This window comes from Thunnus thynnus, chromosome 15, assembly GCF_963924715.1.
Source record: "Thunnus thynnus chromosome 15, fThuThy2.1, whole genome shotgun sequence".
Classification (NCBI taxonomy): domain Eukaryota; kingdom Metazoa; phylum Chordata; class Actinopteri; order Scombriformes; family Scombridae; genus Thunnus; species Thunnus thynnus.
The window spans coordinates 16,345,009-16,370,697 of NC_089531.1; the positions used below are offsets into that span (position 1 = coordinate 16,345,009).

The 25,689-nt window shown below is 41.1% G+C and overlaps 1 protein-coding gene across 2 annotated transcripts; it reads left to right on the forward strand.

Moving 5' to 3' along the window:
- The first annotated feature begins 2,042 nt into the window (after positions 1–2,042).
- On the forward strand, positions 2,043–25,122 carry zbtb10 (zinc finger and BTB domain containing 10). 2 transcript variants are annotated; one of them, XM_067613013.1, is made up of 5 exons: positions 2,047–2,973; positions 10,708–11,740; positions 16,992–17,057; positions 21,205–21,380; positions 22,257–25,122. In XM_067613013.1, exons 1-5 carry the CDS (start codon positions 2,332–2,334, stop codon positions 22,548–22,550), a joined length of 2,211 nt encoding a protein of 736 aa, XP_067469114.1. In that variant the 5' UTR covers positions 2,047–2,331; the 3' UTR covers positions 22,551–25,122. The 2 variants fall into 2 exon arrangements, with proteins under 2 accessions (XP_067469115.1, XP_067469114.1); XM_067613014.1 differs by lacking the exon at positions 16,992–17,057 and having other exon boundaries at positions 2,043–2,973.
- Positions 25,123–25,689: the final 567 nt, after the last annotated feature.

The following is a 25,689-nucleotide window of genomic DNA, read 5'->3' on the forward strand; positions in this document are numbered from 1 at the left end:
AAAAAAAAAAAGAAGAAGTCATATGTAAATCCAAAATGAAGAGAGGAAGAGATAAGAAAAAAAATACAGGTTACAGGAATACAGGGGGGAAATGTATGGAAAGCAGCTTTTATAGCTCTACAAAATGTATCAGTTTATTTCATCTTTGGTTGGTTTAATGGTCTCTATTTGTTATTTCTGTCTTGAGTGTTGGCAGTAACCTATCTCTGGACTGAAGGGAAATTAGTGGCTATGTAATCAGTCCAACATATTAACAGTATCTCTTGAAGCATTCCTTCATTGGTGGAAATACTAGAACCTGGAGGGAATATTCAGGGAGTTCATGCTGAGCTGGACTATCAGGTTTTATTCCTGCGCTTCTACTTACATCATCACCAGATTTTTTTTTAACAATGGAAGTAGGATTATAGTCAATTATTACCTAGCTGAAGGCATGCCAGTGGCAGAGGCATGTCACTGATATCTGCGACTCGTTTACTTCACGCCTGAGAGAATAGTATAACGTACACCATCCTATTCAATGCAGGGGAAATTAAATTCATCAAATCCATCCCATCTATAATATCAAGCTGATAGATAGCTATTGCTTATATGAGCTGGAGCAATAAATAGATACACTAATTGTACACGGCATGCCTCATTACCCCCATGGGAGTTTAACCATTATAGTGGGATATACAACCCACCCCCCCATGTTATTGTAATCAAAACCTGGGTTAAATCCTACTCTTGTTCACACGCTGTGTGCAAAGCCCTTAATTGGACAGCAATGAAACTATACACCCAACTATGTCAACCATTACACACACTCAGACACACATATAAAGAGAGAGAGAGAAACGGTGAAGAGAAAGGTGTTCACATGAAAGACTGCCACCTGCTGGACCCAACCTTGATGACAGTGAACAGAAACACCAACTCGAGATCCATGTTCATATGTTACTTTACTGAAGGCTGTTTCTCAATAATCTCAGGACACATCCAGTGATCACACATCACTTGACTTATTGCAGTCATTTATGTTTTATTTGTTTTATTATCATTCATATTCATTTATTTATTTAACTCATGATTTTGTTATATTTCTAGGATGACAAATAGCTACAGCAAATATACATTACAGTATAGTATTATGGTGACTTACACTCTATAACATGGTGACTTCCACTCAACATTGTGGAAAAAGACAAAGTTTGTATTAATGTAATGGAGTATTAATAAGCCATCTTTGATTTTCATTTAATAAATCACAATGCATTCACACACACACGTATAAATATTTATACATGTACATATATTTTATTTTATATTGTATGTATTTATCTTTTGTAAAAAAATAAATAAATAAATAAATAAAATGAATGAATAAAAGTAAGAAAAGTACTGTTGAATTCTGATGCCATTTGATGTTTGAGTGGTTAGAAGGGGGCTTGCCCACTAAAAAAAGAACATGTGGCCTACTTATATATTAAATATGTGAAGTTGCGTTCATTTCTGTGGATAATCAGTGATGTCATTCTGTATATGGCGTTTTTGTAAATAAAATAAAATAAATGAATGACTAAAAATAAGAATACAACAAAAGTACTATTGAATTCTCATAGGAATAAGCTCCTAGACTTTGGAATGACCTGCCTGAGGAGATCAGGGTAGCAATTAAATCACTTTTAAAAACCCACTTTAAGAAAAAAAAAAAAAAAAAAAAAAAAAGCTTTTCAGTGAATTAATTTATATTTTATGGCACTTAAGTTCGTTTTAATCTCTCTGTGTTTTATAATGTGTTATTTTTTATTGTAAATCACTTTGTAACTGTGTTTGAAAAGTGCTATATAAATAAACTTTATTATTATTATTATCATATTATCAGCAGGAGGTCTGAAGTGGGGCACACAAGCCGGTATTCATTGGCTGACAAGACAAGCAAAGCTCAAAAGATGAGAAGCATGCGGAAAATGGGTGCAGCCTTCAAACACAAAAGACCCCTTGCTGATCAACAGCACCCCCATCTTCCTTTAAAAAGCTGCCCCCTCCCTCTCTCCAACCCCCCCTGTCTCTGGTCGAGGTGCATTGTGGGGAGGAAAGTCGTTGCCATTCGACCTCTGCGGGGCCTGCGCGGACGCAGCGAGAACCCTGAAATTCATTATGCGTTTAAAACCTTTATTTATTTCCGCATAACCTACATACTCTCACCGGGAGGGCCAAAGCGGAGAAAAAGAAACGACGACGGGTCCATCTCTTTCGGGAAAATACATCGTTTACAACTGCATTATCTTTTTGTCGGAGGGGGATACTGTTGAGAAAGTGAAGATTGTCATTTATATTAAGATAAAAATGTCCGGTGAGAGAAACCGCAGGTCGTTGGCTTTCCGAGGAGGTGGATTAGCTGGGTTAACGGGCTCCAGCGGAATCGGTGGGGGGAACTGTAACAGCTGGGAGGCCCCGGCCTGTCAAGACCGACATTTTAACGGGAACAGGCCGGATCAAGAAGAGGACAGGGATCTGGGGGCGAAAGGACCATCGCAGAAGAGAGTGGAGGGCGCTGGGTCTGTCAGCGACAGCACGGAGCCCGAGGCGGAGGAAGAAGAGGACCCGGAAGGTGGCAGCTCGGCAGCCGGCGACGATCGCGTCGGCTCGGTGGAAGCGGAGGACGGGTCCGGGGAGGGGAACAGAAGCTGGACAGCGGGGGACGGTCAGGAGTCGGGAAGCGGTGAGACGGGATCCAGGAAATCTGGGGTCGAGATGAGACCGCAGACGTTGCTTCAGAAACGCTCACTGTTCCACGCTTCGTGGCTGCAAGAGTTTCCATGGCTCAAATTCTGCCAGGAGACAGGACTCATGTCCTGTTCTTGGTGTCACAACATTGCCACTAAAAACAGCGACGAGCTTGTCAAAGGTAGTCGCAACTACAAACGGGCCTTGCTGCTGAGACATCACCTGTCTTCTGAGCACGGGAGAAACGACCCCACCAAACAGGTAACGTTAGCTCCGGTCCGTCACACTTTCGCTTCGTTACCTGCGTAGCTTTAAATACCTGTCACACATTCGCTATAACACAAGTCCATTATCTGTATTGTGTGTCACTTAAAACATTAGTTTCCACAATTTCTTAAACACAACGAAGGCAAAAATCGGCTCTAACCTAAGCTTCTTCACAATCTCTTCTCCGGGCTAATTAGCTAGCGCCAGCCTGCTAACCTGAGCTAACGACTAGCTTAGCAAACTAGCCGCTTGTAGCTTTACTGTCTAGCCGGAGGTAGTTGGCCGGTGACTGTAGTGGAAACCCCCCTGTCGAATCTAATGTCGATTAACTTCAGTTTCTGAAAAGCAAAACACACTGAACCACTTTTCAGTTTGCGTGACACGAATTTTCTGTGATTAAGTTAACGGCTAAAATGTGTCTGCCTGTCCATTAACCAGTCAAACTAATTACACGCACTAACCTGCCTGAGTATGACACCTGCTAGCTAAGTTACTGTCATACCGGTGTTTCCCAGAGTGGAGGTTGAATTGCATGTCAGATAATTATTAATGATTGTGAAGTGCTTAAAAAGTCATTAATAAATAATGGACATTGGTAGGGTTGTAGGTGACTTTTTTTTTAGATGCTCAAACCCTTTTGTTGTATCAGCAGCTGTCTTGACTGCTAGCTTGATAGAGGTCACACAATGGCAAGGGCTCGACCCTAGCAGCCTTTGGGGAACCGCACCCCTACCCAACCCCCCGCCTCTTGGACTCTGAAGCAGCTCTGCTGGCTCGCAAGTCCCGGGTGACCTCTGGCGCATTTCTTCCTCCTCCACCTCCTCCTCCCTTTGGGGGAACTAAATTAGAGGCATTGTGCTAGATTGACCCCCCAAAATCCATAGATGGTGTCACTTGCAAGGCTGGACAAGAGGAGGAGAGTAAATTATGTTGCCTGGAGCCTGACAGCTTGCCTGGCCTACATGCAACCGTTTAAATGGGCTTGAATGAGTGAAATAGATTTCATCACCTCACCCCGTCATCAACATATTTCTGGATTAATGGGCCTTATTTATACCTTTGGGGCATATCTTATGATTAAGGGCCCATCCTGTATGCAGAAGACTGAAACAATATGTCAAAGTATTTGGAGATTACTCCTCTTTATTTAACTGGCATACAAAGACTATGTGGTTCACCTAAGCTTGAGATGGGTGTAAAGATATTGACAGTTTTTGGGGTCAGGGCAGTTCTATATTTGGTGAACCCTGTCTTTATCGATGTGCATGAAATGTTTTTATTGGTTCATTATTTTTATTGCAGTGTAGGCAACATTTCCACAGTACTCTTCCAGTGACCTCATAAAAACAGGGAGTGCATATTTGCCCAAACAGTCTGGTGTCAAAGGGCATTTTTCCAATCAAAGAAAAAAAAACCAACATACTGTTACTTACTGTTCCTTGTTCACTGTCACATCCTACCATGTCTTGACAATGGTCTGATGGTCTGAGCTGTCAATGGAATTAAGAGCGGGGTGCTATTTGACTCTAATTTGTCAGCGAAGAGGATTGTACTACTACATTTAGTTCCCTCCTTTGTACACGCAATCACTAATCAGAATGACTTAAAGTGATCCACTAACTTGAACACATCTCTAATTGGTAAGGAGAGCAGTAGGAGTGGATTAGGGGCTTGGTGTGGCTTTTCCCTAGCAACAAGGACCCCAGACACTGTACTGAGCACTGAGAGGTTATTCAGGCCATTTCCTCATGTAGGATAGAGAGATAAAATCCCCAGTGCTGCTTTATGGGAAATTATTTGGTTCTTTTTTTTCCTTTTTAGATATTTTGATGTTATGTTTTGGTGTTCCCTCATTAAGATTTTTTTTCCTTTTTGCGGTCCACCTTCTCTATAAAGATGTAATGTTCCTCACATATAAAGCACTTGTGAAAATCATGAGCAGTAGTGTATGTTAAGATAGGCTGCATTGTGAAGCAGTACATTAAAGGGGAATTATGGTGTTACGAGGCAATGTCTTGTTCTATTCACCCATTCCTGACGTTAGTCAGGCCTCTGCTGCATTCGTTAAAGCTAACTCGATTAGCCCTAGCACACCAGGGCAGCTGTGGTAAATGTGGGTCTCCTTGGAGAAGGGGGCCGTTGTCCTTAATTCTCTAGATGCGGTCTTGTGCTTAGATTGTTCCCTAGATTGTTCCCTATGCTCACTGGTAAAAGGTTAAAATGAGGCAAAAGTAGACAATTGGTTCTCTTAAATCTGATATGAGAGCACATATCTGAGATCTATACAGGTCAGTTGCATTCTCTAGTAACTGTTTTTTTCTCCTTATGTTGACAAAAGAGTAAAATTCTCTCAAACAGTCTTTCACTGTTTCTTGTGCAGGAGATGAGTGTATGACGTGTGGCTATGAAACGTGTTATTGGTTGTCATAGAGGAATCCCTTGTCATCACCACATATAGAGAATCTAGCCTACAACTGCATTTCCATATACATTATTACACACAGAGGTACACCGAGTAATTACTCCATAAATTTAGTTTCAATTTCAGTTCTCGCAACAGCCAACCCTTGTACACACTCTCTATCTCTCTCACCCACTCATGCACATTCTTGTCTTTCTCTTCTGCATTCATTGTCTGAATGCCCAAACAAATTGAATTCCTATTTCTAGTAGACACCTGCTCAACAAAGCCCAACAATATCTGATCTATGTTCAGCCCAGGTTGGGATAAAGATCACGTAGCCATGTGGGAGGATGCATTCACGTTGACCCACTGAGTTATTCGATAGTCAAAAATGCAGAGAGACAGGAGACATGGGCAGAGAGAGAGGCATGACGTGCAAGAAAGGTCCACAGACGGAATCAAACGGATGTTGCGGTTATGTGGTATGCGTTCTAACCAGTAGGCTATCGAGGCACCCCTGTGTCTGTTTTAATGGGGTGTAAGATAAGATTACTTAGACGATCCCTGGGGGGGAAACTTCAGATATGGGGCAGTACAAGTCATTTTCACCCCCTCATTTTCGCTAAGACAAACAGCAAATACTTTACTAAGAGGGAGTCTCCCCAGAATGGAAAAGGGGGACCCACCCATTGCTGTCTGGTGCCTTCCAGATACAGTATATGAGATGTTTATTGGGGGGCACAGGTCAGGGGAATGGGGTGGGGTTGAGCCACAGAGGGAATTCTTCTTGTTGAATTCGTCAGTAACTCTGCCCCCCCCCCTCTGCCTCTTCTGGCAGGGCATTGTTAGGAGGCCGGGAGACACTCAGTGCAGCCCTCCCACACCTTGGGCCAAACGTACACAGCGGTATTGTTCTAGCATCTGGGGACAGACGGGTTGGGTGAGGGGGGGATTGAGGGAACTATACAGTAGATGTAGGGAGTTAGGGAAGGAGCGGTAGTGATGGCCTCAGGGCTAGGCTGGTCATGGGACAGCATTGATGGTGAGTGGGGGGTAGACAAGTGAGGGGACGGAGGTGAACGTGTGTGCATAAAAGGTAAACAAAAACTGGCTCCAGTAGGTCATTATGTTGTATGGGGACAGCGCTATATCGCATGATCTGTTAGAGGTGTGTCATGTTTGTCATGGATCTGTCGGCCTTGGGGCTTTGTGGTTTGTTTGGGTTTGAGGTTTATATTTGTTGAAGGACTCTATTCTCCGAGTTGGTGCACATCTTGACTGTGGGGTCAGTGCTTCAATAAGACTGAATTTATGGACATCTTGGTTTGCTTAATCCACCTGTAAATCAGCTCTTATTGGCCATTGACTGTAGATTTTGAAGCATTCATGTTTGACCTAGATCAAAGGATTCTTCTTCCTCGGCGCCCTTTTGGATTCTCTTGCACTCTGTTCCTGCCTCTCATTCTTCCACCCCTACCAGCTCTGGCTCAAATAAAAAAAACTAGCCATGTCAAGACTGGGGGAGGTTGATATTGTCCCCACATTTTCTTTTGGCTCTGGCTTCCACAGCCTGAGTTCAGGCAGGTTTTGCCTACAGCATCTGCTGTGCAGGGTTGGTCTGCTGGTTCTCAAAGCTCCCAGCTGACACGTGGCACATCTGGAGAAAGGATGATGCTGCTGATGAGGCCAGTATGGAGCAACTTATCCAGTACCAGGCTGTCCTACCCTGATTCCAATATGTGCACACACACACACACACACACAGCTTATATCAGAACTGCCAGGCAAGTCTTACCTCTCTGGCCTATTGCCTTGCTATGTGTAATGGATAAAAGCTGTGGGGAATCATGGGGTTTGGGGGTGGGATAGATATTTAGTTGAAAACGATGATAAAAGGGATTTAAAAATTCCCAGGTACTTAGGAGTCTGAGAATACTTGTTTATTTATGGCATTTCTAATATATTGGCTCTTTTTCTTTTCAACTCTCAACGACTTCTGACTATAAATGCGTGTTTGAAGGTATTTTTGTATGAGAATGCTAAATATAATCCATCCTCTGGTTTTGAAAGCTTGTTAGGTTTAAACTAATCAAATAGAAGAGAACTATAGTCAAAAACAAGGCAGAAAAAATGACGTGTTACCACTGACAGTCTGTCTCCGAAGAAGGGTTGAGCCATGTCTACTGAATTGGCATATGACGATATCCACAGTGAAACGTCGAAATGGACGACAATGATGTTGTGTGTGTGTGTGTGTTTCTTTTATGCTGTATGTATGTATGTATATTAGATATTAATTACTATTTATATTTTTTGCACATTTGAGCCCATTTACAGCCCATCCTCACCCACTCATCTGGTCATTTCTTACTTTTCCTCCCTGTAGCCTATGCCTAAACTACCTCATTAAGCAGATCATTTGATTTAAAAAATATTTTAAATACTAGTCATAGTGATGTAACTGCAGAATATACCCGTGAATTAAAAAAAAATGCAGTCAGCCCAGTGGATGTGAGTGGATATTGATCAGTGATGGTGGCAAATCACCATGCATTATGGTTGTGACAAACCTGGTCGCTAAAAAATGTACCACTTTGTCCATCTGGCTTTTTTGTTTTGTAATTTCAGTGTCTGTGACTATTGTCAATCTCTGCTTGGTGTAGTTTACTGTATGGCATGCAGATTTGATCCAGGCTGGCCATAAAAAATTAGTGTGTCTGTGTGTGTGTGTGTGTGTGTGGCAGGGCGCGCCCCGGTGCTGGTGTGGAGGGCGGTAGCGGGAGGGGGGGGTGGCTTTTAAATCACGATGTTACGATGGTAGAGGGCTCAGTGGTCGATGAATGTCAGATGGACCAACCCTACTCTGAAGCATATACAACTCTACTTGTTGTGTAGCACTCTAGCCCTTCACCGCACCACACCAATATATTCCACCACAGTACTCAACATTATGACCATGCCCCCTCCAAAAGGCTTTGATGTGTATATCACGGAATAATTTTTCTCCCTCTCCCCATCCTCTTCGTCTCACCCTCATGCACCCTGGCTCCTTTTCTGTGCTTGCAAGTGGGAACTGCTGTGTAATAAGAGAGTGATTGCAGAGCCCTTTCACAAAGGCCCACAGTGAGTGGACAATGAGCCTCGGGGAGAACGCGGGCTATTGTGAAGGCTAAAATGGGGTGACCCAACTCCTTCTCTCTCGTGTTCGTCTTTCGTCCCCCTCTGCTCCACATTTTCTCCTCCGCCCTTTTTCTCGAGGCTCAAGGTCTCGCTCTCTCAATCTCTGCCTCATGCTCTCACTAGTGTTCTTTGTGCTTGTCTTATCAGGCTTTTCTCTTTTATGCGCCAGCCATTTCTCATCTTCTTTTCACACTTATCTCTATCAGCCGTGTTTCTACTTTTTTTTTTTCTCCTTCACGACTCTTACCCATTATATGCTGTCCTTTTATTATGCTGCCCTTCTCGTCCTTTTTTTTACAATTTTTCTAGCCTGCAAAGCACATCCACTTTCCCCCTCTCCGTCTCTCCCTCATTCTGCCTCTCATTTTATTCTATCCCATCTCTCAACCTCCAGCTGTGGCAGAGGACGATAAGCCCCCCTATACTATCCTGTGTGCCCAGGCTGCCCTGGACAAGAGCTGCAGTGTGGAGGGAGTAGGGGTGGGGGTGGGGGCTGGGTGGGGACCTCAGAGAAATGGATTTAATCAGAATTACTTGAGCTGAAACCCCAGCTGTGTGTGTGTGTAGGCAGCTTGGTTTCTGTGTGTTTGTGCGTGTGTATATATACATGCATGTGTGCACGGAAGAGATGGTGGGTGGGGGCAAAAATGCAGGGCTCTAGCAACGTGAATTATTCTGGATTAGGACATCTGCTGTGCAATTCTAAAATGAGCTGGACATGTATGCTGCTGTGTGTGTTGTATATAAAAACTTTAATGCAGACCTCTACACATTCTGGGTGCCTTTTTGCTTTTTGCTGCACCGTGTATTTTGTCTGTGTGCTTGTATGCACTTAACTCAACCTTTGGGGGTTATATTTGATTGTATGTATTTTGGTAAGCATTTACATGCACGTGTGTGTGTGTGTGTGTGTGTGTGTGTGTGTGTGTGCGTGTGTGTGTGTGTGCGTGTGTGTGTGTGTGTACTCCCCTCTCTTCTGCTCCGTACCAGGCTGGCCCTTTGCCCCGTTAAGGGGGAGCAGGGGAGGGGGAGTAGGGCTGTTACAGGGTAGTTCTATGCTGTTGCCAGTTCCCCTCCCATCCCACAGTCAGGTTGTGTCCTGCTTTTGACACTTGTCAGCCCTCCTGCAGGTCTAATCATTGCCCTTTTTTGCATCTTTTAAATCTATTTTCCAATCTAGTTTTAGGTATGTCTGGGGGGTTATATTAACCAAAGCTAAATTGGAAAGTTTATTCATTCATAATGTAAAAACAAGCATTTATCTTTGACTGGAGTTTTTCAAAAGCAAGACATTCTGTAGTCTTACTGTAAATTAGTTATTTAATTATGCTCCTGGCAAAATGATGAAACACATTCTTTATAGTTGCCTCAAAAGAAATAGATGCCTTTCAACACATGAAAGTAGTAATTCAGGAGAATCCTAATGAACAGTAGTCTAAAATGTGTGCCATACTGTAACCTCAGAGTTTGAATCTATTAAAAAAATAGTAATTGATTACATTTCTGTTTTTGTTGTTGTTGTTGTTAGTTCCTTTTTGCTTTTAACTTGGATAAGTGAACAAATGTAGGCCCAAAATTACACCATATTTTTCTTCAGTACAGCATAAAATAAAGATTACTGGATTAAATGTTCCAGTTTGTCTTAAATTTAAAGAGTAATAATCAGATCAGACCAGAGTTATTGAATGCAACAAGTTTGGGAATGATTTCTCTGTTGGTTGTTAGAAGATTTAAAATGTAGTAAATCATTGACTGAAATAGAAATAGGTAAGCCACCACAAGGGAACGTGTAGAGCAAATCAACAAATGGAATCAAGTGCTGCAGTACTTATTCTCAAAGGCCTCTCCTTGATCTACTGTGGCTTGGGTTGTACCTCATTTGTATCCCACCTCCACCATAACAGAAGCCTGTAAAACCTGTTTCACCCCTAGGGCAGGTGTGTCGGGAACCTCCAGGGTTTTTGTCTGTGTGTGTGTGTGTGTGTGTGTGTGTGTGTGTGTGCGCTTTTGTGTTTTGTAGAGACAGAGTTACAGGAAGGGAAAATATATTTGTGTATAAGTGCATATGTGCTTGCTTTTGCTAATTACTGTGTGCGAATAAACACATTGTCTGCAATAATTTTTCTCTTTCTTCCTTTTAAAAGGAGATGGTGAGGCCCTCAGACAATGCCAGCCCCTCCACTAACTCCTCAGAGGAAGACTACCGCAACAAGCCCAACGAGAACTCTTACTGTTACCAGCTTCTCCAGGAGCTGGACAAGCAACGCAAAAGTGGCATCCTCTGTGACGTCAACATAGTCGTCTCAGGCCAGGTGTTTCGCGCACACAAGAACATCCTGGTGGCGGGCAGCCGCTACTTCAAAACCCTCTACTGTCTGACCAAGAACGAGGCCCAGGACCAGGCCACGGTCACGCACCTGGATGTCGCTGCAATCCAGGGCTTCTCAGTTATCCTCGACTTTCTCTACTCCGGGAATCTGCTGCTCACAAGCCAAAATGCCATTGAGGTGATGTCGGTTGCTAGTTACCTCCAGATGACAGAGGTTGTACAGTCGTGTAGGGCTTTTATAAAAGATGCCCTGAATATCAGCATCAAGCAGGAGGCTCCTGACTCTGTGGTGGTGGACTACAACAAGAGGCAGATGGTGGCCAAAGAGGGCCAGAGAGGGCTGGACCGGAAGCCGACCAACTTCTGGGCCACAAGCATCCTGTCAAAGCTGTCAATCAAGGCCAGCAACAACCAAGGAAAGGAAACAATGGAAGAAGACGAAGAAGGCGGCAGGGTAAAGGAGGAGACCAGCGATATAGAAGTGACAGTGGTCGGGGGTGAGGGCTGTGCCCTGGTAACTCCCGGAGCCTCTGGGAGCTGGGCCCACCACAACGACAACTCTTCTGATTCAGCAGAGACCAATGAAACCCGGGCGGCGAGTGGCCAGGCGCAGGTATTCGTCTGGAACGAGCCAGCCCCAGGTGGCACTGCAGCAGCACCAGCGGCAATAAAGCGAGAGGCACCGGATGCTGCAGCTGGAAGCGGCCGGAGGAAAAAACAAACCACCACACGGCGATTTGTCTACAACTTCCCACCAGAGCCTGAAGAGGGATTCGATGAGGGAATGTTCATCCAGCCATCAGCCTCCTACCCCAGAGAGGACTTCTCCTCCCTCTCCGAAAATGCTGGTATGACACACATTTGCACCTTTTGACACCTTTAACGTCACACACTCTTCACTCCCAGTCCTTTCCCCTATAATTATCCACTATATATAGAGACCTGAATGATGCTAGTCATGTTAAGTACATAAAGTTTAACAACATGGCCAGGGTCAAGGAAGAATATCATTAAAAGAGGTGGTCGTAGTATTTTTTTATCATAGCCAATCCTGCCAAACCTCTTTTTTGGCAAAGAGATGCTAAAAGAGATGTTATGAGGGGAAAGTAATGATCAAAATAATCCTCTAATCCTTTGTGTGGCCCCTTTGGCTAAAAAGTTGTAATTTAGCAATAAGAGTCCTTCTGATGTCCCTGATCAGCCATCTCTATAACTGTCAAGATCTCCATACTGCTTTCAACATACATTATAATTATGACTGCACACGTAAACCAGGGCTAATGCTAGTTGGAGACACAGTCACCAGTTATGTCAGGTAGTGTCATTAGCTGGCTTGATGCTTGTCTCCCTTTATGCTCCACCCGCCCCCATGACTAATAGTTTTAACTCTAAATCCCTGGTATTCACCTGAAATTACTGTCACGTTCAGTTTCTACCTGTTTCAACACTTAATTGAAGCTAAATGCTCACACAAACCCAGACAGAGTGGTTTTTTTATGGCTGCATCATTTCATCAAATAGAATTATTCTAGATGTTTTGTTTTAATCTTATTTGATATATTTGGAAATATGGTGTAATTACCAATATTTTAAATTACATTTTATAGGGTGAAGAATGCCTGTTCAAACACAGTGTACTGTAATGGTTAACTCACTAAAGGGTCAGAGTGGTTTAGAGGATAACCCTTTTAGGTCACATGGTTTAATATTTTCATCCTCTGCAGTCTTCCTCCCTGTAAAATTGTGCATGATTTTAATGTAATACTGTAAGACAGCACTGTTGTTACTTTGGGGCTTCATTGTCTTGTTTGCATGAACAGTCTGTCACCATATTGTGACATACCTTATCATGCCACACCCATGATCACCTGACGTTATTTTATGCTCAGAGGTTAATCTTTGGCCAACCGCAGTGGGGAACCATTGGCACAATCATTAGTTATCACTATCAAATTATTGAGCACAGCAAAACCCACACCCAGAACAAGAAGTGTGGATTTTAAGCTTTTGATCAATATAACAGCAGAGATATTTGCTTATCAAGCTTTTAACCTGCCATGCATAGCCAACAAGTGACTCACTGCCAGTCATGATCTCCACTAATCACTCCAGAGCCGGGGGGCTTATGAAAGTTACGCCCACCTGGACTGCTGTGTCTCAACCACACACCTCTGCTGAGACTTGTTGTAAATAAAAGATGAGACGTTCTGTTACATCCATGTGTCCTATATAAGACCTCTGTTTCTATTTAATGATTCAGGTTGTTATTTTTATTGTATAAAAATATACTTTAATATTTAAAGATGTTTCAAAAGAGTTAAAAATCATTCATTCATAAAATCTATATATAATTTGTCCTGTCCTATGTTAGTTTGTAAATCTGCTACGTGCTGTGACTGACAGGAAACATCCTCTTGACCCTTTCTAAGTGGCTTTCACGCATTCAATCAATTGTTCAATCCTCTCCGTCTTGCTCGATAAACCTTTTTGCGCTCTTTCCATCGTCTTTCTTTCTATTTACCCTTTGATAACTCTCTCTCTCTGTGCCTTAATCTATCCACGGCTAGCTCCATCCGTCCATCCTATCCACATACAGTGTACCGCTCTTAGTAATCTCTTCTCTCCACTCCAGCCTTCTCCTTCTGTTGGCCCCATTAAGCATGGCACTCCATAATGATATCACATATTAAGTGGAGTGGTATGGACGGGGAGGGGGAGGGAGGGGATGTGTGAGGCACAGAGTGTGTGTAGAGAGAGAGAGAACTACATTTTGTATTTGAGAGAGAGAAGCCCTCCCTAATGCAGGATAATGAAGAAAGCAGGGGAAACATTTCTTCCCTCAGGCCTCCCTAAATGCGCTTGAATGCTCTTAGTGCCTCCAACTCCTCCTAGGGCTCTTTTTTAATGTGTGTGCGAAGTGATCCAGGGTGTTGTAATAGCTCACTTAAAGACCGAGTTTGTGTGCATTGGTGCTAACTCTCCAACCGTCCTCTCTTCATGTATCTTTGCTATTTAGCTCCATGTCTCTATTTAATGTGTACTACTTTTCCAAATAAAGATATGGCTAAGACTTGAAGTAGGCGGTTAGTCACAGTAAAAGGTTTCAAGGCAGCTGTTTACTCCTAGATTATAGTTGTGTTCAACAGTCCATTAACCTCAAACAGTAGAATTCATTCATGCAGTTTAATTATAGATTTGTGAATATTAAGTCTCTGAAAGGGCTTGAAATCATAAAAAATTTGTCTGTGTAGACAGGGTCGCCAAAAATAACCTTCTCAGTCTTTGCCGTAGTCAAGAACATTTAAAATGTCTCAAACTGACGGACTCCATATTGTTGAAACGTAACATGTGAGCGAGATGGTGTCCAGAGAATTCGAGGCAGAAATGTGCAACAAATTATTCTGATGCCGTTTGATGTTCGAGCGGGAAGAAGGTAGTATGCCCTTTTAGCCACTAAAAACGAACACGTGGCCTAGTTATATACTATATTAAACGTGTGATGTTGTGTTCATTTCTGTGAGTAGATCATAGCAGACATTCTGTATATAGTGTTTTTCAGTTCCTGCTGTAAGAAAAGTGTGTTTTAAACAATTCTTCAGTTCCCTTTAAAGAAAGTGTTCCCATAGTACTTACTGAAGTGATACTGTGTTCGCGTGCATGTGTGTGTGTTTCTTATTCTCAGTACAGTTTAAAGTTTATACTAACTTAGGGACCCATGATCAGCTTTTCATCAACAATTTAACTCTGTCCATCTATTACAGCAAGGTGAGACAAACAGAGAGTTATATGTAAATTTAAGGAGAGACCTGTAGTCATAAACATTAAGTGTCCATCATATTTATAGTTGCATATTTTTCCCCACTTTGTAGAAGCTAAGTAGCTTTGCTTTCAGTTCATACAAATAAAGTAGCTCACCTCAGCATCTTGTAAACCTTACAAAATCAGTGTTGTTGTAGATGAGCTAATGAATTCATCACATCTATGGTGTTGATTAATTTATATAATTAATATTGTATAGGAATTATTAGGTATTTTTGTACATGCAATGGACTGCACAGAGTCTAGTTATATGTGTAGAATCGGAGCACTTGAAACCATATCAATGCCATTTTTCAGGCCACATCTTCTGGAATGTACTTGAAAAGATTGTCCGGAGCCGTTTATGGATAGAAAATGATTTGTCAAAGGTTTCAGTTTGCGACAGCATTTCCCACAGCGTCTCCCCGCTGTCTGGCACACTCCGGCTTGATTAGCCTTGTGTTGCACACAGTGCTCATTTGTTGTGACTCGCTCTGGATATGCGCGTCACATGATGTCTAAAATGTTAGTTATGCTTTCCTGAAATATTGCTTTACAAAGCAAAAACAAGAAAGTGTACAATTACTAATGTCTACTGGGGCTTTTTAGATTATTCTATAAATTTAATGCATGCACAGTCATGCAGAAAACTCTAGGAAAGGTCACCATCTTGCTCGTGGGCACATCCGCACCAAAAAAAACACATCTTTGCTTATGAGGCGGCTGCTCTACAACTAGACGGCTTTCTTGTACCATTAGTTTGCTTTCATGTTTCTGTTTGAGCGTACGAACAGTCATCCACCCAATATTCACTGTCCCAGTTTCCTGCAGTGATGTCACTCGTCAGGCTTTCATTTAGCTTCAGTTTGATTTGTCTGGTCATGCTCCAAGGATGTAAACATAGTCATCCAAATGGTGGTGTTTTTGTTTTCTGTTGCATTGTTTATCATCCCTTCAAGATGTGTGTTTGTTTTTAGTCCTTTTTTGTCTTTTCCCCCCTATCTTTTAAGAGGATATTGAAGTAATTAAATGTTTAAGGTTGCAATTAACAATTATCTTTATTACCGATTTTATTGATTTTCCAATTGTTTCCTCCATTATTATAGTTTATATAATGTGAGAAAATGCTTGTCACAGTTTCCTGGAGTCCAAATTGATGTCTTATTTAGTCCAACCAATGATGCAGAACTCAAAGATATTTAATTTTTAACAGGAAAAAAAGCAGCAAATCTTCACACTTGAGAACCATCAAATGTGACCTTTTCTTAGATTGAAAGATGTTGTTACACCATAACACGTTCAACAAGATAAAATTTGAAAACAGCACTTTTTTCTTTTACCTCATTTTTAAATTTTAAATATTTATAACGCTTTGCCAAAAAAGAAAAAACAGTGACAAATACAGGCATGTAGAGGCAGCTGGTGTTGAAGGTAGACAGTTTACAGAGTCACAGGATGGCTAGTGTTGTGGAAAATAAGAACAGTTGAAAGTGAAGGATGCTTTCAAGGCTCTTAAGTGCTTTACCATCGCCGTCTGCTCTTACCACGCTGAGCCCACAGCCAACACTCGCAGCCAATAAATTCTTAGGTCTTCTCCAAACAAGACTGTTGGATTGTTTAAAGGGTGGGTGCTGCACACAGAGCAGGTGAAACGCATTTCCATACACACTAGTCTCTGTTAAAGCGTGCTCACAAACGCACACCGTCGCACTATAACCCCCCCCCCCCCCCCCTCCCACCCCCCAATCCCTGAGAGGTGCAAAGCCGCCAGGGGCTGTCCCTTCTCTCCCTAATCCACTCTAATGCACTGGGGCTGTCCTCACTATTCCAAATATTGACCCAGGGAGAATGGACACACACACAGACACACACACACACAGGGGCGTGTCTTTAATGGGCTCTAAGCGCTGATGCTGGAGGAACCGGACACGCACACACAGGTGCTCACACACAAGTGCTTACAAAAGCTGAGTGTAAGCCGAGCCAGTGTGTGGGCTTGACTTTGTCATTCTCTAATTAACCCCCTCCCCGCTGGAGTCCTGTTTGTTGCTCTGGCCTGGGGAACGCACTGCTTTACATATAGTAGGGGCCTCTTTGTGTGTGTGTGTGTGTGTGTGTGTGTGTGCGCGTGTGTGTGTGTGTGTGTTTGCCGATGTTGTTAACTGAAACTTCCATTGTTTCAGGTGGAGGCCGGTTAGTTATGTACACAAGGCGTTCTGAGGTGTGCACCCCCCAGGCTCTCAACCACCTCTCATCTCTCTTTCTTCCTCTTGCTTTTCTTGTCCCCTCCCCCTTTCCCAGAGCTGGCCAATCAGATCCAGTATAGCATCATCCAAGACTTACAGCAAGGGGAGTCCTGGGAGAATGGTAAGACGCCGCACTCTCTAGACTGCAACTAAAGATTAGGCTGCTTCAGTGAATCTTGACAACTTTTAGTGTGCATCTTTCAAAATTAGTGTGAGCAGTTCACTTAGTATGTCTCCTTTAATAAAAGAGCAGAAAAACACTGAATTTCTGATTGAGGACTTTTTCATACAAAATTATCTACATAATCCCCATGTCAGTCTATTTACAAAAATATGGAAATGGAAGCCGATTTTATTTAAAAAAAGCCAAAAATCACAAATTTGCCTCATATGAGTGGAGTGAGTCACATAAGTTGGCGACCATTTTCTACAGTACACTGTGGCGTGCTGTGTCCCAAATCTATAGGACACATTAACTCTAAGCTTGTTTTTAGTTGGCAGTGTGTTCAAAGTATCAAGATGAAGTATCTCAAAAATGTCAGCATGCATATTGAAGTGTGCTGTTGGTGGACACCATTTTACAACATTGCATTACTTCAGTACATTTAAAACTTCATTGTGGATGGTGGTAAAACAGAAGTTTATTTGACAAGCATTGATGGAAGGTTTGTATAACTTCCTGTTAGTGTACAGCTTTTATAGTTAGCATACAAAAAAACATTTTATATGAAGAAAATTAGTAGAGTATATAGTAGATACTGTTTACTATTTGTTTGTAGTACATGATTGGGACACACTGTTGATGTACAGAATTGTGCATTTTCTCTCTCCCTATTAAATTAAGTCGTATTAAAACAGATACCAGTATTTAATAGCATTATCAGTTTGGATCATGCACAGGATTAAATGTAGATAATAAATAGATGGATGGCTAGTGCCACATGTGTTGTATATGTCTGCCGATCTGTACCACGTCATCTTGTGGGTCAGTGGACGCAAGAAACAAGGGCCGCGACTAAATATTATTTTTTTTAACAATTAATCTGTCGAATCAGTTTATCTGTTTATTTTCTCGATTAATTGATCAGTTGTTTGGTCTATAAAATGTAAGAAAATGTTGACATGTCGATCACTGTTTCCCAAAGACCAAGATGCAACCTTAAATGTCTTGTTGTGTCCCCACCAAGTCCATAACCCAAAGATATTCAGTTTACTATCATAGAGGACTAAAGAAACCAGAAAATATTCACACTAGAGAAGGTTAAAAAATGACTCCAAATGATTTATCAAAAATAGTTGTCAATTAATTTAATAGTTGACAATTAATCAATTAATTGACTGATTGTTGCAGCTCTACAGGAGACCAATTTCTATTGACAGTTGACCAAAGTCAGATGTAGTTGAGAGCTCAGTGGAAAAGTAGTGAGGAAGACATAGAAGAAGGGGCTCTACTGTGAATCAGCCATTCAGCTAAACATGCTACAAAATGTAAGAATCCAATTTTTTGCAAAAAGGAAATGAGGTGCTTGTATTTTGTATAAAACTTGAGTTTGCACCTGTTAAGGTCTATATTTATTGCTGCTCTGTATGTGTGTGTAGGCGAAAATTTGATTTCATCCCAACCCTCTGAAACAAAAATTAAAGATGACATATTATACTCCTTTTTAACAAGTTAATATAGGTCTCTGAGGTCCCCAAAACATGCCTTTGAAGTTTTTTTGCTGAAAATACCACTGCGATAATGCATTCTAGCACGCCTCTGTTTCAGTCCTGCTCTCGATGGGCTGTTTCTGTGTCTATGCAAATGAGCTGCTACTCCCCACTCCCAACTCCATACCTGGGTGCGACTTTCCAGCGGTGATACAATGTGAGATTATATGACCATAAAAGGAGAGACCAAAGGCTGTTAACAGAATTCATATTCATACTGAAACTGCAACGGAGCTGCAGTAGCGTCACAAATACTAGTATTACAGTAGTGCTAAGTGTTTCTGTGCTGTGGATCATAATGGATGTATTATTAACCTCGGCTTGACTCTACACACACTGCCACAGCAGGCCACTATAGCTTTATTGTCTGAGCAAGTTAGCTGCTGGATGCTAATCAAAGTTACACAATTCCTGCAGTTTGACCATTTCTTTTTTACGTGTTTCGTTACCTTCATGGTGTGTCTATCAAGTTCATTTACATAACGTTACCGCAGCAACACACACATATCAGCAAGGATCACAGAGCAGAAGAGGTTAACATGTAACAACAAAGCTAGCTGAATTAGCGCCGCTGCAGTTCAAAGTTCCACAAAAAGCAACATAAAAAACCAGTTACCACCATCCAACCTGATACTGTCGTTATTTAACGAGACTTAACGTTCACACAATTTATCTTGACTGTCCCTCAATATTACAACAAAAGTCCAACATCGCTAGCAATATTAGCCGTGCAACATGCTAATGCCAAATTCAACAGGCTTACCTGCTGAATAAACAGTAAAATAGCATAAAACATGGCAAAACGTACAGCTTCCATGTTTGAGGTTGAGTCACGGACAGATGGTATCAATCCATCACACATGCATACTTCCGTTTTACAGTCGTTGTGGGGATACTTCCATCGAAAATAAAGTGAATCCAACTGATCTTCACTTCCTCAGGTGATGGGAGGACATAAAAACTGTTTTGTTGGTTTTTGCAGCCAACAACAGAACTTTGATTCAGTTTAAAATTTAACTCAGTAGGTTTTCAGTGGGCGGGGACCGTCCACCTGCTGAAGGGCTTGAGGGGGAGGTCTATGTTCAACAGATCCCTTTATGATGTCATAAAGGGAGCCAAATTCAGTTGTTTTTGCATACACATTTACTGAAAGATGGAGCAGGAGAAAAAAGGGAGAGGATGGTCTTTTCTCATAGTTTGGGGGTCTCTAGACACACAAGGGACGCACATTTATGTTGAAAAAGTGTGTTTTGCATGTTTTTGCCTGTTGCACTTCCACAAAGCGTGTCTCCGCTGTATACAACACACCCACGCGCACACACAGGGAACACACAGGTGACCTGCTTCTCATCAACACTCTCCCCTCTTCCCTCCTCCCCCTAGCAACCTGCCCTGACAACGCCTCTGTTGTGTGCTCCCTGGCTCAAACAAAAGGCCCAGGCCCTGTTACCCCACTCTCTCTCTCTCTCTCTCTCTCTCTGTCTCTCTCTCTCTCTCTCTCTCTCAGCGGTGAAGACTATCATACTGTTTGGAGCCTTTTCAAAATCAATAGATTTCACATTTACTTTTAAGCCCAGCTGTCCGCTGTAGCTCGTTAGCGTAAACATCCGAGATGGTGAATGAAGAACTCAGTGGTGTGAGGACATCTTGAGTTCTCCCTTTTATAGACTGAAATAAAAACATGTTGGTACCATAAGCTCTGTTCGTTAAGTAGCCAGGCATGAAGGAAATGCATAATGGTTATATAAGTCCATGTTGTTTAGTTATTTAGTTTTGCAGGATATTTCTTTACATTTACAATCTTTGTTGCTGTTTAGCTGTAGTTGTTTTCGTGCAACGTAACCTGGTTTTATGTATTGTGATTGAATTAATAGTTGTACATCTTCATCAGTTGAATAGCAGTAGGAGGCTTTTGAGTTGCAATGACATAGATGATTTTTTTTTTCACACCAAACTGCAATATTTTGGCCATCCCTGTTGATGCCTTTCATTTTCTGCTAATATGAATCAGTATCCCTTTTTAACATTGCCATGGTGAGACCTCCCAACATCATTAAGTTGAGCTGCAGTTACTTAGCAACAGTCACAGAGCTGGATTGTGAAGTTAACATGGCCGCCACTGTAATCTGTTGCATTTCTGCAGTTTAATAAACTTCAATAGCAATTGCTGATGTATGGCAAAAAGCTCCTAAATCAGTTTGTGGTTTATTTTCTCTTTCTAATGGCCACCGCATCCTAACTCAGTTATTTGATAAACAGGATATTGGTTCCTGACACACCCCTCTCTCATCAGAGGATTTATAGATGCAAATGTAGCTGTTATCATTATTGTCTTGTTCCATCTCAAGTTTGTGTAAGTAACTTCCGGTCCAATAAAACTGAAATTCTTCTTTAAGTTATATAAAAGAGCAGACCATACCGTTTTTTGTTTGTTTTTTTTTAAACGTAAAGGAAAAAAACACATCTTGCATCAAAACAAGTTGCTTCCACATCTGCTCTGTTGTTCCTTGCTGACCTTTCTCTTCCTGTTTGTGTTTTTCTCCCTTGTCTCTACCCAGGCGAGTCTTCACACCTAGCCCTCAATAAGCTCAAGTGCCCCCACTGTAACTACATCGCCAAGCACCGGCGCACGCTCAAGAGGCACCTGATCATCCACTCAGGCGTGCGCTCCTTCAGCTGCGACATCTGTGGCAAGCTGTTCACCCGCCGTGAGCACGTAAAGAGACATTCCCTGGTGAGTTCCCACATGCACACATACATCATCCTCTTCTCCTCCTCCTCTCGTACCACCATGTGATGCACTTCCCCTTTTGGCTGCCAAACACTACAGTGTTTTGGCCATCTTAGCGCTCCGCCTCATGGTTTGTGTCTGGTAGATTTTATCTCAAGAAAGAAAGTTGAACAAGAAGTCTGTGTGTGATATCTATCTTCTAACGTAGGGAGGATCTCACAATGTGGTACAAAACATTTGTGATTCTGATTTGTGAGACTGTCTCATAATATACAATACTTGTGTTTAAAAAATCAGGACTCTATATCATAGTACTGACAGCAGGCATTGTCCTGTTAAATACTAATGTAATCTGAATGGTTTTACTGAGCTAAACTGATGAACTGAACGGTCAGACTGTTGGATAAAAAGCTTTTTCTTTTATACTCAAGCCCATGTGGGAAAAAAGCTAAAAATGCAACTCTGATTTCTCGCTTCTTACATTATGCAATAATTGAGAAAGTGTCTGTTAATGTTTAAAGGAATTGTTTGTCTTTTTGGGAAATCTGCTTAATCAGTTTCTTGCCAAGAGTTAAATAAGAAGATCGAGACCACTCTCGTGTCTTTACTGTTAATATGAAGTGACAGCTAGCAGCTGGTTAGCTTAGCTCAGCACACAGACCAGAAACAGGGAGATGATCATATTTACAGTAAAGACATGAGAGTGGTATCAATCCTCTTATTTAACTCTCAGTATGAAAGTAAACACGCGGATTTCCCAAAATGTTGAAATATTCCTTAAATTGCCAGCGAGCAGTGAGCCCAAACTTCAAACGACAACTAACCTGACTCCACCCCATCTCCTCGACCCTCTCCTCCTCTCCCAAATCCCTCTCACAGGTGCACAAGAAGGACAAAAAGTACAAGTGCATGGTGTGCAAAAAGATCTTCATGCTCGCAGCCAGCGTCGGAATCCGCCACGGCTCGCGGCGCTACGGCGTGTGCGCAGACTGTGCCGACTCACACCAGGCCACTCAGGAGGGCCTGGAGGCCATGGAGGGCATGGAGTTTCCTCGCGACGAAGACTTCGAAGGGGAGGAGGGGGAGGACCTGGAGGGGGAGGAGCCTACTGACAACGACCAATCAAATTGGGGTGAGGGCAACGCTGGTGCTGCCCTGGAAGAGAGAGACTAGATTTTAACAAGCTTGAGAAACAAAATAAAATAAGTTGATGTTTAATATATTATGTACACAAAAACTAGCTGGTAAACAATCAACTCCAAAGTGCTATCAAACCTTGAGGTTACTTAATTGTGCAAGTATATGACAAAGAGATGGATTTAAAAAAAGAGCTTTGGTAGAGTGGGAACTCCAAGATGTACAGATTTTATTATTGTTAAAATGTGTCCAACGCTGGGCCCAGCGCCCACTAGAGAAAGATTCTAACGACGAATAATATGATAAATCAGGTTTTTTGGTGATGTATTTTTATTTCCTGTTATTTGGGGGAGAGTTGGGCAGGGTGATGATGTAGTTTTTGAGTTGGGGTAGGCCAATCATCTAAAAAAAAAAAGAAATGTTAATTATTTAATTTATGAAAAGAGGTTATTATGGTCTTATCAAATGCTATAATTTTTATTTCTGTTTTTGTCGGTAAGCAGAGGCGCAGTGACGGCTGTCGCCTTCTGCTTAATCTGAAAGTATATTGCTTGGTGCTTGTAGAAGTACACGGAAGAAGAGCATTATTGCAGACAAGAAGGTTTTTAACTTTCTCTGTAGAATCTTGTTTAGATGCGCTAAATATTATATTATTCTTTTCTTTTTTTTTTTTTCTTTCCCTGCACAAATCTTGGAACCAAAAAATCTGTTTTGTGACTCTAATGTATTGCAGCCATATTTATGATTAATTTAAGAGGGCTGTGATATTGTGCCAAACAGACCGCACACCAAGATTTAGCAGGAAACAAAAACTACTGAATACGCTTCAAAAATTAAAAAAAAAAAAAGACAACGTGAGGTTTTTCGTTAAGCGGGGGAAAAAAAGATGAATAAAAAAAAAGCGAAAGTACAAGGGGAAATGTTATTGCTAGCTTTATACAAATCACAGCGTCACAGTAACACTTTATTGTTATTAAACAAAAGCATTTGACTTTCACTTAAAGCTTGAATTTTGCCAAATGATGAAACGTTTGGTGCTGTAATGCTTGTCGCAGAATACTGGACCTACAGGCTATATATGATGTTTATAATCATAAAGCTTAAACTGACTCAGTTATACATATGTAATCAGCTTAAACTATAGAACACTGTTGTGCTACGGCGACTATCAGGTATGCTTTGCCATTGTTTTTAAGCTTTTATTTTATTTAATGCACACACATACACACACACACACACACATACCATTTTGTAGAACTACCGGCAGTACTTGTAATTGACGTTATGAGGACCTAAGTGGACATCAATACCTGTATACGTTTGTTTATATTTGGTACTGAGTTATATAGTAAATACAGTATATATATTTTGAATCACTTGAACGTTGGCTGTGAGGGGAAGAAAGTGTGCAGAAAAATCATGATGTGTGATGTTTAAAGTCTGAAAGAACTCCATTTTTCATGTGTAAAAGGTATACAAAATGTCATCGGATTAATTTGATGTAAGTTTTTGTTGTTATTATTATTTTTTTTTTAGGTCTGCCAGGTAGGAAAACACTTTGTTCCACAAAAAGTGAAGCTCTATGGCGCCTCATAGACATGCACTTACTTTTGCGTTCATGAAAATAATTTCGTTTTATGTTTCTTTGCTTCCCCAAAAGCGGGTCTGAATGGAACTATAAAAAAAAAAACAACTGTTGTGTCTTTCTTCCAATGCGCAACTTTTTTTATTAGACATTTTGTTTTGTTATTTAATATTATATATATTGACTCCAAAATGCAATCACGACTGTTAATTTCTATTTGTCCAACCAAAATTGTTGTTTTTAATTATTGTTGAAATATAATGTATGAGAAAAGCCAGGTGAAAACTTGCTTAGTGTAGAAAATCCTTGCTCGTGTCTGTAATTGTTGAGATTTTTAAATGTTTTATGCTACAGAATCATTCACTTTACCCTTGATACAAACTTTGTTTAATTTTTGTCCTTTCCACAGATGTTTCCTTTCTCCTTTTTATTTCATTAAGCACATATTTTCTAAAGAAACACGGATTGTTTGCGGGTTAAAACCTTGGAACAGCAGTATCTGTTCATATGCAGTGGAATATACAGTATGTACTGAAGTGCTAATGATACAGAAGATGTATAACTTCCCTTTACTCTCAGTGGAAGAAGATATATTTTAAGTCGTAGAGATCTTCATCCTCTTTGTGTCACTTTTACCTTCAAATCACTGTGGGATGGGTTATATTATGGATATATATATATATATGTTGAGAATATACAAGATAAAATATATATATATGAAGAAAATATTATTTAACTAATGGATTTACTTAATGAAACACATTGACAGTCAGCTCTACAAACCTCCTGGGCGTGGTGGTTTATTTCCGTGAACGTTAACCTTCCACTTTCTCTCTCTGTTCACGCTGTGTGCTTGTTCATCACACCATCCTGTTGTCTTGTTTGTTCTTTTGATACTATTTACCATCCTACTGATTTTACTGTAATGAATGAAACTCAAAACTATGATGTATCATTTTGGATTTTATGCTGTATTTGTTATATGGACACAAACATTAAAAAAAAAAACTAAAAAAAAAAAAACACACAAAAACAAAGCAAAAACACTACAGATGTAAAGCAGAGGTTTTTTTTCCCCAGCTGTATTTTTTTACGCTGTTGCAAAAGGTTGTATTTTTCAATTTCTCTCGAACTTTAACAGTGATGCAAAACTAGGGCCGCGCCTCAGTGCTCTCCGAACACAAAGCAAATTCAGGTTACTCTTTTTACGTTTTTATCGAAGGTTTTCAAAGATGGAACTACATTCTCCTTTTTTCTGTCTGAATTGTACTACTGTTCCTCTCTATACTACATTTTAAGAATAAAACTTTGATATTGCTTTAAACGTCTTGTCCTCTTAATGTTCATCATTTCTGTTTGAGAAAATGGGAAAAAAAATTCTGCAACAACAAACATTTTCTTTTCAGAGACGATGCCAATCAGACCATGAACTACTTTCTGATTAGGTTTACCAATTTATGTCTTCTATAATTGTGTGCGGTTCTTGAATCTAAAATTTCTTGTTGCTTTCATCAATATCTTCGGTTGTCAAGTGATGCATTGAGTCAGTCTTGGTGGTTAGAATGAATTACTGTTTCCAGTTGAACTGTA